Source organism: Micromys minutus (assembly GCF_963924665.1).
Source record: "Micromys minutus genome assembly, chromosome: 31".
NCBI lineage: Eukaryota > Metazoa > Chordata > Mammalia > Rodentia > Muridae > Micromys > Micromys minutus.
Window position 1 is genome coordinate 18,390,750 of NC_137966.1, and position 17,643 is coordinate 18,408,392.

At 50.4% G+C, this 17,643-nt stretch overlaps 1 protein-coding gene across 1 annotated transcript; it reads right to left on the reverse strand.

Annotated features, from left to right (window-relative positions):
- Positions 1–511: 511 nt before the first annotated feature.
- NAGPA (N-acetylglucosamine-1-phosphodiester alpha-N-acetylglucosaminidase) lies at positions 512–9,114 on the reverse strand. Its single transcript, XM_080942131.1, has 10 exons — positions 9,012–9,114; positions 8,456–8,914; positions 6,487–6,626; positions 5,071–5,179; positions 4,737–4,865; positions 3,776–3,981; positions 3,621–3,668; positions 2,792–2,893; positions 2,632–2,695; positions 512–1,188 (listed from the first exon to the last, which is right to left on the reverse strand). Exons 1-10 carry the CDS (start codon positions 9,095–9,097, stop codon positions 978–980), a joined length of 1,554 nt encoding a protein of 517 aa, XP_080798257.1. The 5' UTR covers positions 9,098–9,114; the 3' UTR covers positions 512–977.
- Positions 9,115–17,643: the final 8,529 nt, after the last annotated feature.

Genomic DNA, 17,643 nt, shown 5'->3' on the forward strand with positions numbered 1-17,643 from the left:
TGAGGTGCTCTCACTGGGGTGCTCTCTCTCATCTGGTTCTCTGCTCCACCATCATGGATTCTGATACTCTGAAACCAGAAGTCAAAATTAAACTGCTTTCTTTGATAAGTTGCTTGGATTGTGTTTTTATCACAGCTGTAGAAAAGTAACCAGGACAACCACCTATGGAAAATGATTAGGGCCAATCAAATCCCTGCCTTCAAGGGCACAGAACACGGCTGCAGTTACCTTTCTATTGCTGTGGTAAGACATGATCCAATCAATCATAAACATATCAGTCAAATCAGTCAAAGAAAGCATGGTCCCCAGGTGGCCTTGCACACAAAAGCTTGTGCAGCATTGGGGTAACAGAGGCATTAGGAGCTGTCTCAGGTCCCCGTGAGAGGCAGCAGCTCAGGACTCAGACCTCACACGCCCCCTGGTGGCTTATTTTAGTATCCCAATTTATTCAAGTGTTAGAAAACTCCTTTAGGGAGCAAGACAGCAAAAATAGGTCTGTAAACATGACGACTTCCTTCCCTCCCCATCCCTTCTTATGAAGATCTTCCTGTGACAGGACGCAGAGGTTGAGTAGGCAGTTCAGCAATGAGGCTGCATAAAAGGCAGCATGCCAAGGCTGAGCCTGGGGGGTAAGTCTTTCTGTTCCACCCCTGTACAGGCGGCCCAGGAGCGTGGCCACTCTTGTCATGACTGGGTTACAGAGTTCCACTTGCCAGTGGCTTTCTGGGAGTCTTTGGCAGTGGCGAGACCCCTGTGGGAGACAGGCCTCTGGGCAGCAGATATAGGCAGGTGCAGGCTTTCCAGAGCTCCATATGGCTGGCATGGCATGAGCCACAGCATGGGGGCAGGTGGGACACAGTCAGGCAAGGGGTGGGGCGCACAGCATCCGTGCCAGTGGCCTCACAACTTCCCCTGTAAAAGTTCAGAGCAGGGACAAGATTATCTGGAGCAAACCACTGGGACAGCCCAGGTCTCCGTCAGTCCTTGAAGGGGTTGCAAGTTTCCTCTGTTTGCTCCTTCTCTGCAGCCAGCACTTCCCCGTTCACCTCCTGCAGTGGGTGGTACACATAGTCCCCGTCAAGGTGCCGGTTCCTCTCTGCCCTGGAGCCCAGGAGCAAGGACACGTTGACCGCAGTGCTGATCAGTAGCAGGAAAATTAGGATGAGGGTTAGGGCCAGCCACGTGGTCCTGGAACAGACAAGAGAGACTTGAGGGAACAGCCAGAACCCACACTGGGAATGCTGAGCCCAGTGGGCACGGAGGGGAGTAGGTATACAGAAGACAAGCAGGGAATACCAGAGACAATCTCTAATGTTTAAAGGATGTTTAAACATATTTTTAGGATCCGGGGAAATAGTTCATGCTTGCCTTAGTAAATATGAAGACCCAATTTAAGTCCAGCAGAGCTGGGTGTGGTGGTGCACGCCTTTAATTCCAGCACTAGGGGGGCAGAAGCAGGAGGGTCTCTTTGAGTTTAAGGCCAGCTTGGTCTACACAGAGAAACCAAAACAAAAGCCAGGCACAGTGGTACACAGCTTGGAAGGTTGGAAGGTGGAGCTCACCGGCCAGTTAGTCTAACCTAACCTGTGAGTTTCAAGCCAACAAAAAACAAGGTAGAGAGCTACTGAGAATGACAACCAGGGTTGTGGTCTGGTACACACACGTACACACACACACACACACACACACACACACCCCTAATGTCAATGTTACTGCTTTCAGATGTTCCTAATATATTTTTTGCAGTACTGGGAATTGAACATGGGTCCTTGTGCGTGCTAGGCAATCACTCTACCAGTGAGCTACATCCTGCACGCCCCCCCTTACTTTTGATGTAACAGGATCTCACTAAGTTGCTCGGGTTGGTCTTGAACTCAATCTGTATAGCCTAAGCTGGCCTTTGGTTTGCTATCTTCATGCTTCAGCTTCCTGGAGTAGCTAGGATGATGCTCGAGAACCTTCTGTCTGTCTGCCTGCCTGCCTGTCCATCCGTCCGTCCGTCCGTCCATCCATCCATCCATCCATCCATCCATCCATCCATCCATCCATCCATCCATCATCTATTTATCTCTTGTTTTCCATATCCCAGGTAGGCCTTGGACTCCCTAACATCCTTAAACTCCTGGTCCTTCTTCTTCTACCTCCCAAGTGCTGGAATTATTGGCATGTGCCGCCATGCCTGGGTAATGAGATGCTGGGGATTGAACCCAGAGCTTTCTGCATGGTAGGCAATCAATCCGCCAGCTAGGCCACACTCCTTGCTTCACAATCCTCTCCTTGAGGATTGTGAGGACGGAGCCGGAGACCCAGGAAGCAGCAGAAAGGAAGCAACAGCCACACAAAGGCGGAACACACAGAGGAGTCCAGAAGTAAGGTGAGTCGTTCTGCTCCAGCGTCTAAATGGAGTCTCATCAGCCAGAGATAAAGCCCATGCCCTGCAACCTGTGACTTCCACTGGCCCAGGGTCTTTCTCACTCAAAATCCTGGATGCCAGTTTCAGTTTCAGCAGTGACTGTCCCTGAGCTTACAAAGTAGAACAACACCTGCAATCTCCTGGCCTGGCTGGTGCCTGGACAGATGCCATGCCTCGTGGATGGGACACAGGGGCTCGGCCTCCGCTCAAACACCTACCTGGTGAAAGAGGCCAGCTCTCCTGCCCTCGGTGTGGCATCAGTTGGCTGGAGACACTGCTTCACTGCAAGACACCAGAAAGAAGGGCTTGGGAGAGTCCACCTACCCCAGCCCTGCCCCAAAGCTTCCCAGCCTTCAAGAACCTTCAAGGCCTCCACACCTTGGTAGATGCTGCAGTTTCCAGTCTGGGGGTCACAGGGGCACTGGTGCTCACACTGGCAAGGCCTCTGGCAACCTGGCCCATACCAGCCTGCAGGACACTCTGTGGGGAGGAGAGAGTGACAGGTAGGTCTCACTTTGGGTGGCGCGGTCTCCTGTTATAAGACAACCTGGCCCCTGGATGTGTGCATGACCACGCTGAAGAAGATGCCCCTAGATCCCTGGGGCCCAACACCCCCAAGGTAACCCGGCTGCAAAAAGGGTTGTGGCTCAGTTTCTACAGTGCTTGCCCTACACATGGGGCCCTGGGTTTGACTCCTAGCACCCTATAAGCTGGTGCCATGCCTATGAGGCCATTCTTGGTTACACAGTAAGTATGAGAACAGCCCGGACTGCACAAGATCTTGTCTGAAATAGAAACCAAGTAAGTATACCGCCTAGATTTAAGGAGGGCTCTAGAGCTTATGACCATACAAAAATGAAGAAATCATGAACTGGAAGTTCACTGAGGCTGACACTGGCATGATCCCACCCACGTCTAGGATCACCGGAAGTTGCTTTCCAGGTGTTAAGGACTTTGGTGGATCTTCCTCAGCGGCCTGGCCTGGCTACACTTTTGTTTGCTATTGGTCCTAAGAGTTGAGCAGGCAGTACTGAACATCTGGCCTCCTACTTGGTGGGAATTTTTCAGCAGGGAAGACATGAGGTGATTCACATGCGAAGTAAGAAGAGGCTCTGAAGGCAACTCCCAAGCCAGAAGGAGGGACGAAGGCATCATGCAGCCAGGCCACCCTCTCCTGGAGCCTTTGCAGGACACTGGCAGCTCTCACCTTCACTGCAGTTGGATCCTGTCCAGCCAGCATCACAACGGCAGCCCGCTGCCAAAGCAAGACCATGGAGGCCAGGTAAGGACAAAGGCAGAAGTCTGGCATGGGAGAGCTGGGGTCCCGCCAGAGCACCGCCCTCCTGTGGGCTCCCCACTCACACTCTGTGCACAGCCCATGCTGGCTGCAGTTGGAGGGGCCGCAGTCCAGCTCGCTGCAGGCGTCACCCCGCCAGAAGCGGCTGGTGCATTCACAGCGGCCGTCCACACAGGTCCCATGGCCACTGCAGTTGGGTGGCTGGCAGCGGGGTTCATGCACACACACCACAGTGGAAACACGACGGGGACAGCGCCACATGTTGTCCTGGCTGTGGGAGATTCATTGCGAGAGGAGGTCTAGACCCTTGGTGTTGGTCCTTGTTACAGCCTATGAAGGCTGTTCCGGTTTGCCTCCATCTCCATTCTAATGCGTGTGTGTGTGTGTGTGTGTGTGTGTGTGTGTGTGTGTGTGTGCGCGCGCGCGCGCGCTCGTGCATGCGTCTGTCTATCTGTCTGTCTGTGTGTCTGTGTGCATATGGAGTCAGGACAACATTAGGTACCTGCCATTTAAAACTTTATTTTATTTATCTTTCTCTGGCCGGGACTCTGCCAAAAAGTGGGCTAGGCTGGCCGGCCAGCGTGTCGGGATTCACCTGTCTTTTCTTCAGCAAACGCTGGGATTGCAAGCATGTACCACTCACATCTGGCTTTTGGAGTTTGCTCTCAGGTCCTCTGCTTGCAAGGCAAGTAGTTTTCCTACTGAGCTACGGCTCCAGCCTCTCCCTGGGCCATTGATAGGATTTCCCCACTGCATACAGTTTGTTTTCTAGTGAAGGCTTCCTCAACCCAGGCCAGCTATTCCTTCAGCTCTTACTTCACTCTCCTTAAGGAGGCCTCTCCCGACCCGTCCCAGGTTTCCTGGTGTGGGCTGTGCGCCCTGAGGGAAGAGATCTTGGCTCTTGTGCTCACTTTGGGATACCCAGGGCCTGGTGTACAACAGGCTCTTAGTATTGACTGAATGTGACAGTGGGGGGGGGGCACAACATAGCTTCACTTCTCACACAGATGGTTCCGGTACTCTTACCAGTGATCTGAGGGGTAACTGGCCAGGGTCCCATTGAGCACAAAGGTGGCAGAACCGCCTCCATCCAGGTTGATAGCATTTACCACGTCTTGTCGCAGCAGGAACTCTGCCATGTCCCACAGGTTCAGGCTGTGCAGAGGGGGTGTGTAGCTAAGCCCTGTGGGCTCCGGCTTAACTGTCTTCCTTCATTAATAGGTAGATGCTATCACCCCCACTGAGGCAGGCGAAACTTCCAAAATGGCCTGAACGCTGTCCTGTCCCACCCATACCCCAGAAACTACCGGAAGGCAGGGGAAACTGAATCCAAACATTCCTGAGGCTTCCTCGGACTCACCCACGCTGTTCTGTCTGTCCGTCGGCATGGAAGAGTATAAGCTGCCCCTTGCGGTCATGACCCACGGCTGTCCTGGCTGATATCACGTTCACAAATTTGCTAAAAGAACCTAAAGAAGAAGGGCCATGGGTGGTTACCAAGCTCTCCAGGGACCCCTTAGGCTCCCTGCTTTCCCTCTTTTGATGGTACTGGGTTTCTTCCCTCGTAAATGTGAGGCAAGAGGCAAGTACTGGGTCACCGAGCCACATCCCAGCCCTGCCTCCACTAAGCTTCCGTGCCACAGCCAGAAAACGCTTCATGTGATCTCAGTCTCCAGAAAATCCACAGGCCTTGCACGAGGTCCCAGGCCACCCTTCTGTTGTTCTTGCTTACCCAGCAGCTACTTTCTTAGGGCTTTGTAGTTTGCACTCTGCCTGGGAACCATATGCCTCTGCCCTGAGCTCTTCTGACAGCTCGTTCCTTTGATCCAAAGACAACCTCTTTAGTCTCCCTCTCCACCTCCACTATACCCTGAAATAGTGATCTTTCCCACCCAAGTGTTTTCCACTCTGGAGGTGCACATGCCCATGGAGGTCAGAGGATAACCTTGGGTGCTGGTCCTCAGGTGCTCACTTTCTGTTTGAGACGGGGTTTTTTGTTAGCTTGGAACATCATCATGTGACCATGGATCCACCTATCTCTGCCTCCCACCTCACCATCCCTGGACTGCAAGCGTGCATCCTGGCACTTGGCTTTTTATGTTATTTTTTTTTCTGGGGCTCGAACTCAAGGTATATACTTTACTGACCAAGCCAACTCACCAGCCCATCCCCACGTGGCCCTTAACCTCGAATCACCAGGGGAGTGCCCTGCACACCCAAGTTGTTAGGATCTAACCAGTGGTTTCTAGATTGGAGGTGTAGGAAGGTGGACTCATGGTTCTACATTTATGACAAACTCCTAGGCCATATGGAGGCCACTGTGCAACCAATCTGTAGCACTTTTCTCATACCCGGGCTTCTGGTCCTCACAGGTTCCCTTTCTCCTGTTTCTTTCTTAGAATTTGTCTTTACCAGCTTATTGCCAAGGATTCTCCTTATACGTTCTACATAAGACTGAGTCCCTATGGCTCTCAACATGGTGTTAAGAACTAAATAGCTGCTCAGTAAATGTCTGGGCAAACTAAAGACAAGCCGACTCACATTGTTCCTGGGTCTGAAGGAAGCTGATTCTGGGGGTCAGGAATGTGGCTCAGTGGATAAAGTGATTCCCGTCACACTTGGCAGTCTGAGTTCAATACTCAGGATTCACATTGTGACCTTCCCACACACACACCATGGCATGTGTGCCACAATCCACCCCCCCATACACACAAAGTAAACAAATCAAAGCATATTACAAATAAAAAGAGCTCTATAGCTGCCTCTGCTTCCTGACCTGTCTCCTGCGTCTCATCACACTCGGTGGCCTGGCTCTCGTTGATGTAGATGCTCCCGTTGCGGATGAGCCACACAACTCCGCTCAGCAGCTGCACAAATGGATTCACAGTGTCCAGAACCTCCTCCTCAGATAGGTACCTGGAGGCAGGGATGCAGGAGGTTCACTCATTGCTAAGAACAGCTTCGGGTACCAGGGGGCTTCTTGACGTTCATTTTTCTGTTTTCCTAACTGATTCTATGATTAACAGCGGTTTGACTCTACTGCCCTGGCTGCTTTAGCAAAAGTCAAACAGCCAACCAAACACAGCATCTGTTAGCACCAGCTGTCTGGAACTCCGCAGACACTTCGGGACAGCCACACAAAGACTGCATCTGATCGCCTAGGTTCCTGAAGGCATAGCCTCAGCCAGGCTGTTTGAAATGGTTTGTGCCAGATGACTCTGAAACTCTTCCTACCTAGGCCAGAAGGTGAGCACGTCCCCTGATAGTCTAGCAGGACTTTGCTGTGATGCACGCTAAAGAGGCAAGGCTGTGATTGGTGCAAACTCAAACCTTCATCCACACTCAAGGTGTGCTGTGATTGGTCCAGACACTCCCTTCTCTGGATATACAAACAGGTGCTCAGTTCAGTTAGGGAGTGAGCTGGAAGATGCTCTCCCGTGTGCCTACATTAGACACAACGGAAGAACCTTCTTTGCTTGTAATCTTCAGTAACGTGCTGACCTCGTAATACAAAGAAGTAGCGGTGAGTCACACATGGACAGAACAGGCAGAGTTAACACGTGAGGATGGGCCAGTAAGTCAGCACAATGGGTAAAAGGCTTCCCACCCGAGCACGTGGACCTGCGTTCAGATTCCCAGCACCCATGTAAGGAGCTGGCTGAGACAGCACATACCTATAGCCTAGTGCTGGGATGGGGCAGACAGGGGGAAGCAGGAGGGTCCCTGGGGTTTGCTGGCCCAGCCAGGTTAACTGAACCAGTGAGCTCTAGATTCAGACTTTGTGTCGGAAAATAAGATGGGGGAAATAGAAGAACAGAAAACACTCAGAATCGATCCGGCCTCCATACCGGCACACACATTAAAAAAAAAAAAAGTAGGAGGTGAGCAGCCCATCTAACCATGTAGAAAGAGCAATAGGGGTACTGAGATAGTGGCCCTGACAAGTCCGGAGGGAGAGCCCAAGAGAGAAACAAGCAAGACAGCTGGAATGTAAAGGCTGAAGGACAGAGCCAGGGAAGAGAACCTGCAGGCGCTGGTTGGTCACTGGCAGGATTTTTTAGGATATGTGACAACCTAAGATCAACAGTAGTGACACTGGCTGCTGATGAAGGACGAAGAACCTACCTTCATGGATAGGCCCAGAAATTGCAACCAGGTGCTGGGGAAAGCCCACTTCCCAGCCTTGGCAAAAAAAAAAAAAAAAAAAAAAAAAAAAAAAAAAAAAAAAAAACGGAACCTTGGAAGAGAGCTGGAACACTAGATGGCGCTACCTCCTACTCCTGTCTGCCTGCTGTCAACTCTGCCTGCTGTCAATTTTCAAGAGATACAGAAACCGCTAAAGGAAGCTCTCAACAAGCTCCTAGCCTACCCCGGATTTCTATCCAAGTCAGCAAAAGGCCTCCAGCTAGTTGTCTGGGACTGCTCCATAACTCTACACTATTTCCAATTGGTCGTATGGCTTCGCTGAACACGAAATGTTTGTTTTCTCTAATACTAGGCAAAGTTCACTATGGCACAAACTGTGTTCAGGCTCACGGTCGCCCACACACGGCCTGATCACATAACGAGTGTTCAGCGGCTCATGAGTAAACTTAAAGGAAGGAAGGTGTCAGCGTCATTACTTTGAAGATGAATGACAGGAAGCTTGGTTAGGTAGGTGAGCTGGGCTCGGACGGAGGCATGGCTCTAAACGAACATCAGAGACCCTCTGCCCGAGACGGCCCTGGAGCTCCCCGCCTCCTCACCCGGTGACTAAGGTCCCGTCGCGTCGGATCCCGAACTGCGCGTTCTGCAGCCCCCCAGAGCTGCTCACCAGCCGCCCGTCGCTCACCACATTCCCCAAGCACTCGCCAGTGCCCATGCGGAAGAAGCCACCGTTCTGAGCGACGCGGCAACCGGCAGGGACGGCTGTGTCCTCCACAGTAGCTCGGCGCCTCTGCGCGCAGCCTCCGGGTCCTCCGGGCTCCAGCACCGAGAAAGTGCGGAGGGGCTCGGCGACCCGAGTCAGGTGGCCGGCCACCGCGCGTCCCTCGAAGTGCGACACAAAGGTGCGCACAGCCGCGCGGTGGCTGGCGCCGGGGTTCGTGGGTGGCGGAGGCCAGCTCTCCTGCTCTGGGCTGCCTGCGCGCACTCGGGCGCAGTCCCGCGAGGGACGTCTGCGCGCGAGTGGGTAAGGCAGCAGCAGGTCATCGTCGCGGGAAACCCTGCGGGGACGGGACGATCGTGAGGTCGGAGGGCTGTGCCTGAGAGCACTCACAAGAGGGGTACCCCAGGCAGGCTGGTCCCGGCGGCTGCACTCACCCGAAGCCTAGGCTGCACCACGCCACCCCAAGCAAGCCGAGCAGCGCGAGTCTGAATAACAGTCCCGGTCCCCTGGGCGCCGCCATATTGGGTTGATGCTCCGGTCACGTGGGTCCGCCCCACGTGATTCAGGTCAGAATGTTGGGTACTTTCAGCTACCAAGGACCTGAATCGCTTTCTGTTGATGAGATTACACATTGGCATTCCATCAGGGAGGGTAAGGCCGGAAGGGAGATAGATAGCCTTTTATTTTTATATTATGTCAAACTTACTGAAAATTGTAAGAACAGATGCTTGGGGAAGTGTAAGTCGGCACAGGACTTGCTTAGCATGCTTGAAGCCCTAGGTTTCTTCTGCGCTGCACAAACCAGAAGTGGTGGCCCACGCCACAAATCCAGCATTCAGGAGAGGCAGAAGAATCAGAAGTTAAAGGTGATCTTTGGCTACATAGCGAGTTTGAGATCAGTCTGGACTACTTGAGGCGTTATCTCAAAGAAGAGGAAGAGGAGGCTGGGTGGAGGAGAAGAAGGCACTTTCAAGAAAGAACCTTCAGCCCACCGGTGGTGGTGCACACCTTTAGTCTTAGAGCATTTGGAGGCAGAATCTCTGTGAGTTCAAGGCTAGCATGGTCTACAGAGCAAGTTCCAGGACAGCCAGGGTTGTTGGATTTCTTAGGCAGTGTAGAGACTAGAGCCGGATCTTTACAGATGGAGTGTTTATTCCAAAAAAGCAACAGAGACTCCTGCCGGAAAAGGGGTGCCTGTGTGGAAAAAGGTCAGAAAAGATTCTTAATAGGGATGGGGTAAGGGTTCTGTTTGCATCATAAGGAGCTAGAGCAGGTTTGAAGGCTCTTGTTCCCTAAGATTGGGATGCAGCTACAGGGTCCGGGGCTGTTCTGGGTACATAGTAGTTCAAGGCGATTGTCTGTTCTGCAACTTCAGGTGCCAGGGCAGCCCCACATTCTTTCCTTTCTCTCTGGTGACAGACTAGTTGAGCAAGGTCATTTGTAGGAGCTCTGCCTTGGAACCAAAGGCATCCTATCAAAGACACTAATGAGTTCCAGCATCCAAACTATAATGGGCTGCAGGTTTTGCCCATTACACCTATCAGGACCTTTGTCATCTCCATCTTCCTCCCATCTCTGGCTGCATTACAACCCAAGATCCAATTCACTTATTCTCTTTGGTCACCTTCAGAGCACTTTTCAGCCTTTATCTTTGACGACTTTGATGATTTTGATTTCAGGCATACTTTATATAGTCTGGCAGGGACCAGAATCAAAATGTGGGGACTCTTGCTAAAGTGGACAAGCAAGACATTCCAAACAGGTACCATCCAGAATGAGTTCTCCTCTCTTTTCTTTTTCTCTCTCCCTCTTTCTTTATTGTTTTATTTTTGGTTGTTTTCTTTCTTCTGCATAACTCAGGCTGTCCTAGAACTAGCTCTGTAGACCGGGCTGGCCTCAAAATAAGAGATCCACCTGCCTCTGCCTCCTGAGTGCTGGGATTAAAGGTGTGTGCCATCACCATCTGGCAGGTTCTTTTTCTTCACCAGTTTAAGAATTAAAAGACAAGAAACATTTGAAAGTCAAGAAAAGCCAAACTTTATCCAAAGAGGACAATTTTATTAGTATTTAAGAAGAAAAACTCCTAGGCAGGGGAGGTGTACCTCTCAGCAGCTGTCCAGAACAAGAGAAAGGAGAAGAAAAAAAAGTCCACAGCGTGGCTTGAGTTAGGTCTGCATGGAGGTCAGCTTCATGGCACGATGGCTTAGGAGGAGGAGGGGAATGTAAGGAATCCCAGAGAAAGCATACTTAGGTTCTGGCCTGGGTCTGAAAGAAAGGCAGAGCATCTGAGAGGGAAACACACACACACACACACACTCACTTCACACACACATATACACATATCACACATATACAAACATACACACATTTTGAATTTTTAAAATCAAAAGAGTAGAATTTTTCTAAACGCATTTTCAAAAGGTACATTAGCTCATTAAAGAGGAAAGCATTGTGTCTCCTTAGTGTGGCTTATGGTGGGCAGGCATTCCTAAAGGTTGTTTTGTGCTCCTGAGGAAGAATTCTTTTGCCAGACCTGTCTGACTGGATTAACTCTTGTGTTTTGGGTAGTGTGGCTTATCTTTGTTCTTGTTTAGCTTTGTTTTTGAGACAGGGTCTCTGATTCATAGACGGGCTGGCTTGAAATTCAGTAGGTAGACTGGTCAGGAGTCTCTTGCTTCTGCCTAATCCCCAAATGATGGGATTAAAGGCACAGGTCCCCAACCTGGCCCTATTTTGGGTATCTTAGAATGATAGGTCTCCACTCTTTATTCCTCTTGACTAGAAGAAACTAGTTTTCCTTTAGGATATAGGGATGGCTGGCGAGATGGCTTGGCACATAAATGAATTCTCGGTGTGACCTGAGATCGAGACCCCGAACCCACGCAAAGGAGGAAGAAGAGAATCAGCTCCAGGAAGTCTGGCCTACACGTGTTCACCATGGCCTATACGTTCACCCACATCACACACACAGACCGTAATAACCGACTAACTCAGAGTTTCCAGGTGACAAGTGTCATATCAAGTCCCAAGTCTGGGACCCTCCTGGCCAGGGTCACCTTGAAGCACAGCTTGTCCTGCAGTGCTACCTGTCAGAAGCTGCTCTTCTTGGGGCTTCCCCTGAGTCAGTGCCCAAGGTAAGGTCCAGGTCTGCCAATCTAGTCGGTGCCACAGGGAACTGAGTAGTTTTATCTGTGTACATTGAGCAGTGTGTGTGCTTGAATCTAGAGCTACACTTCTTGGGGCCTGCATGTGATCAGGCTCAGCCACCTGAACTGGGTCATGCCCTTCCCAAAATTCATGTTCCTTGCAACACCTCAGAGTGGGTTTCTTTGTATGTATGGGTTTCTTAGACACAATTCCTTCAGATGAGGTCATCTTAGAGCTGAGGTGATTGCAGATCTAGTCCGACTGCTGTACTGAGAAGTGACAGATACACACAGGGGAAAGCAAGGCTACGTGGAGACAATGCAGCCACTGGAGAGGGGCAGCCACAGGCCAAGTGATGTCTAAGATTCCTGTTGGCATCACAAACTGGCTTTACAGTCAGGAACCAGCACTGTGGTCACAAGTCATCTCCGAATCCAGCAGTGATGATGATGTCACCGATAGGTGACAGGGACCCACACATCCCTTGCCATGGTAATCACCCACCATACATTCCCGGAGGCCCAGAGTCCACCTGGCCCACTTCCCACCTTTACCTGCTAACGGTTACATCACAGCCTAAATAAAAGGCAGATCCTTCCTGACCTTCGACCCCTTTCCTCTCTTTTCTCCCTTCATCTCTGTTGACCCCTTTGCCCCCTCCCCCCACAATAAACCTCTCTCACGCGGAACTGTACCGGCCTGGTACGGTCTCGAGCCGCGATTCTAACACAACAATGCCCAGCAACCACAGCCACTCAGAGGCAGCCAGCAGACTGTGCTGTGGACTGAGCCCAGATTCTTCTGAGATCTCCGAGAGAGCCTGCGTGGCTGGTGTGCTAGTTCTTAGACGTTAATACAGTCAAGGCCAGCAAACAGCTCTTCATAAATGACTCTGAGGCCTGAAGTAACTATAGCTCCTGTGAATGCAGTTCAGAAAGGATGTTCTTCTTGGGGGAGAGGGATGTTAAATGATACGGTTTGACACCACCATGTTGATGTGGTGGGACCATGTCTCTGCTCTTTGCTAAAGGCATTCAGCCAGCAAGCCAGGTCTGCCAGCATCCTCCCTGACTACAAAAGTTCTTTCCTCTCAGGCTGCCAGGAGCAGGCCACTGATAAAGCAAGTTCTGACTCTGTTCTTACCTGTTTTAAAGTCTGATTCTCCCCGCAAAGGTGCTGTTGTGTTTGAGCAGGGCAGACAACTGAGCTGGAGGGTTGGTTGGATGTTTTTGTACACTGTAAAGTTTATCCCTGTGTTATTTCAAATGCTGATTCCTCCACCCCACGATCAGGTTTCAGTCAGCACATGGCTTTGTTATATTTACTCTTAGAGGCTGCTGTCTCAAGTTTGTATAAGCATTGCTCCTCATTCGTTCTCTGCCTTGCCAATAAGAGCCAACGGGCCAATAGAAAGCTTTAGAGAGAATAGGTGGGGCTTCCGATTCTAGGAGGGGTGGAGAAAGAGACGGGAAGGAGGGGAACCGTGAGGAGAGGCTGAGAAAGCATCAGAAGAGAGCTAGAACAGAGAGGAAAGATGCAAATAATGTGGGGAAATGTTTGGGAGGAAGACGGATGAGCTTGGAGGTTTAGAACGGAGTAATGATTACTCAGTATTTGGCTCAGGGCAATTTTAATAAATCTTAGTCTCTCTGAGACTGGGGACTAGCAAAGGCAAAGAAATACAGCTGCCAGATTAATTTACTATTTACTCTTATAATAAAAATGATTCATTTTACATAAAAGTTCATGTCTGTCTGTCTGGGCCTGAGGTTGATATCAGGAATCATAGTGATCGTTCTTCTACCTCATTCATTGGGAAAAGGCCTCTCAATCAATCCGCCATGATTAGTCTCACCGGCTAGCTTGCTCTGGGGGAATCCTGTATCTGCCTTCAGAAGCTAGAAGTGCAGGGCCGCTGCACCCGCCTTGCAGTCACGTGACTTCTAGAGATCTGAAATCTCCCTCTTATTCCAGCACTTTAACTGTCGAACTAGCTTCTGGTCCCCATGTCCAAGATCAGTTGTTTTGAGGGAGACAGACCTAAGGGCGGCACATGGCGAAGCCGAGCCTGATGTTGCTGGTGAAGGATAGAGGGCTCCATCAGCCCATTTAGACTGAGCCATGAAGAAGGAAGGGAGAGCCTCTGCTGCCAGCATCTGGATCTGTTGGAAGCAGGAAAAGGACATGAACAAAAAGGATGACAACAACAAACCAAGACCTAGTTGGGCTATGCTGCTGCACACTTTTAACCCCAGCGCTCGGAAGGCAGAGGCAGGTGGCTCTCCTTGAGTTCAAGGCCAGCCTTGTCTACAGAGCAAGTTCCAGGATGCCCAGGGTTACAGATAGAAACCCTGTCTTGAAAAACAAAAAAAAAAACAAAAAAAAAAAAAAAAAAAAAAGAACAGAACCATAACAAGGAAACAAGACCAAGCGATCTATTAGCAACAGCCCTGTCTCATCCTTTGTCAGATGTCTTCCTGCGTCCCTGAGGCACACGGGCCATAGAGGAGGCCGGGTGAGACTGACACTACATAAAGGAAAGAATCAGGTTCTTTGTTGTTTTGTTTTCTGGGGATTGAGTAAAATCTGGCACCTGCCTGTTACCATCAGGAACAGTTTCCCACATGCACGCACCTTCTGCCCTTCAGTTTTGCAGGCTGGTAGGCCATGGGCAAACTCAGGAACTGCAGAGCTCCTCCCGCTGCAGCCTTCATCTTCTTGTATAGCATCCTGGCCTTGAGGTTTGGTCTGGTCCTGTGGATATAGGTGGGGGATGATGGTTGATGTGTGAGCTGGGGAGACATTGAAGGAAGGGGTGGAAGAGAATTTACACGTTGCAGTGGGCAGGCCCACCTGTGTTACAGCTTTGAATAAAATGTTTCTTAGATGATCAGCATCTACATTTCCAGCCAAAGGCAGACAGTGTAGGGGATGTAGGGATATGAAGGCAGAGATGCCAGGACAATTATCTCATATTATCTCTCCCTCATTATTTGTGAGCTGCAGGAGAGTTAGTGTTACTAGCAGAGGCAACCTCGGGCTTCCGAAATTACCTGAGCAACTGTGGTGCCTCCACCACAGCCATCACTGAGGCAGACGGGATGTCCATCAAGTATGAACTCCAGAATTAACCTTTTAGGTTTCATGTAGCTCAGGCTGGTCTTGAACCTTGGTCCTCCCGCCTCCACTTATCAGGGGCTGTGATTGAAGACTTGTACCACCATGCCTGTTTTTGTGTGGTGCAGGGGCTAGAACTCAGGACCTCAAGCTGGTCCTTCCATTGCCAGACTGCTCTACTTTTATGGTGTGTGTGTTTATGTATATATGTGTGTGTGTGTGTGTGTGTGTGTGTGTGTGTGCTGATCTACATCTCCAGCCCTCCGTGTGGTTCTGCATTCCCCGAGGGGATGCCCTTATATAAAGCTGACCTGTCGGCACAAGCTCTCCTCCTTTCTTCCAGCCCTGGTTAGTAACTTAAGCCTTGGGACTGCATCATTGTTCAGCTCAGTCACTAACCCGGCTCAGATTCAGGAAGGATGGGGTGGGCAGAATTCTTCTGTAATCCGTTTGTGTTTGTGTTGATGAAGTGATGCTAAGGAAATCCTTAAAGCCAGTAGGTGTTAGGTTCAGGTTCCTGGTTCCCTAAGAAGACAGAAGCCTCAGAAGCATGGTCAAATTCACCTCTGGATGCCAGGCACAGCTCCTGGCTCTGATAACTTAAGAGGGGTTGTGGTAAGGTATCCTGGGCACAGTACGGGAAGATTAGGCAAAAGGAGAGATTTAAATGATCAGTTCCACACTTCTATCACTGGTTTCCAGCAGGGCACAAGAACAAGGAGTTGGTTACTTATTAAAAACCTTAATGACATATCTCTTCTTTAAACTTTTCTTCTGTAGCGTGTGTGTGTGTGTGTGTGTGTGTGTGTGTGTGTGTGTGTGTGAGAGCATGCACTCGTGCATGTGTGGAGGTCAAAGGTCAGCCTTTAGGAGTTGGGTCTAACTTCCTTCTTGTTGAGTCAGGCTCTTTCTTATTTCTGCTGCTGTGCTAGCTAGTCGGGTTGCCTGTTGGGCTTTGAGCGTTTCCCATCTCTGCCTCCCATCTCCAGGTAGGAGGGCTGGAATTATAGATATGAACCACCACATCCATCTTTTAAAAGTGATTTATTTGTACATAGGGGAGTGTGGGTTCTGTGCATGCCAAGATACAAGTGTGGAGGTCAGAAGACAGTTTGAGGGAAGTGGGTTCCCTCCTTTGAAGGTTTTGGGGCCAGGTTCAGATCATTAGGCAAGTGTCTTTACTCCATAAGTCATCTTGCCAGATCTGGCATCTCGTTGAGTTTGAGACAAGGGCTAGCTAATAGGAACTCATAAAGATCGGCCTGCCTCTGCCTCCCAAGTGCTGGGACTACAGGCGTGAGCTGTTTGCTCCACCCACACCTGGTTTGCATTGAAGGTTGAAAGTGGGTTGTCAGGTTTGCATGGCTAGTTCTCTTTCTTTGGCAGCTTGAGACACTGTCTCATGTAGTACAGGCTAGTCTTAGATTCAGTATGTAGCCAAGGTTGACCCAAGACTCCTGATACTCCTGCCTCTACCTCCCTCGTGCTGGGATCTCAGGTGTGTGTCATCAAGTCAGATGACTCCACAGGGCATGTTAATTCCCAGGCTCTGGCGTGGCTTGACTGTCACACAAGGGTATCAGCCGTCTTTCCACTTATGGCAAAGCACCTTCTGGATTTGGATTGAGTTGGGAGCTTGTGTTCTATTCTAAAGCCTGGCACAAGCAGTGTTCACAGTGTGCCATCGTCCCTAGAGATGGTACGGAACCCCTGAGAATGTTCTAGAAGATCTTTTCTGAAACGCTAAAGCATTTAGATAACATCCTAAGTCAGTGGGAAGAAGTGGGAGGGGGAAGACACTTCAGGGAGGGCCAGCTGCCCCTTCTGATGCTCTGGGACATCATTCTGTGACAATCTAATCTTCTAACTCCAGGTGACACTTGCTTGGCCCTAGGTGTGACAGGCACAGCCTTTGGCACTCTAAGGACATCATCTTCACACTGTGATTGTCATACTGAGATAGGTACTTTTCAGACTTTGTCCAGGGACACAGAGCACGGGAGGCTGTGGTCAAAGCACAGTGCTAACCCCTGGGCAGTCTGCATGGCCTTTGTACAGTGCGGGGTCTGCATACACCATGCCCTTAGGACCTTCAGACTTCTGTGCACAGGATGTGGAAATCAGCACGTGTCACCTCTCATGGCCACAGGGTGTTCCCAGACTCACTTCCTCCTCCAGCCACTACACTGCTTTAACGACCACTCTAGCACTATTAAGAAGTGGGACCTCAGGTCGGGCACGGTGGCACATACCTGTAATCCCAGTACTCAGGAGACTGAGGTGGAAAGGGTGAGCTTTGAGTCTGATGCTAACATGGGCCACGGTGCCAGACGCTGTTTTAGGAAAAGCAAATAAACAAACAAACAAAAACAAACAACAAAACCCCAAACAACAACAAAACCTGAAGCAAAATGACAAAAGATGGGGCGAGGCTGTAGACAACCTGGCTGTGGGTCCTCCTGGGAGGAGTCATGCTATTCGGTCAGGAGTGTGCTTGTGATCCTGGTGCACATCTGTCTTACTCTAGCCTCTCTCCCCATCTGTGTCTCACACATCCTTCCCTTCTGCCATGTTATGAAGCAGCGTACAGGTCCTCACCTGATGCCGGTACGACGGCCCTGCACTTTGCAGACTCCAGAATCGTAGGCTAAGTAAACCTTTGTGGTGGTTTGCGTAGGTATTGCCCCCATAGACTAGTGTATTTGAATACTTGGCCCATAGGGAGTGGCACTATCAAGAGGTGTGGCCTTGCTGGAAGAAGTGTGTCACTGTGGGGGCAGGCTTTGAGGTCTCTTATGCTCA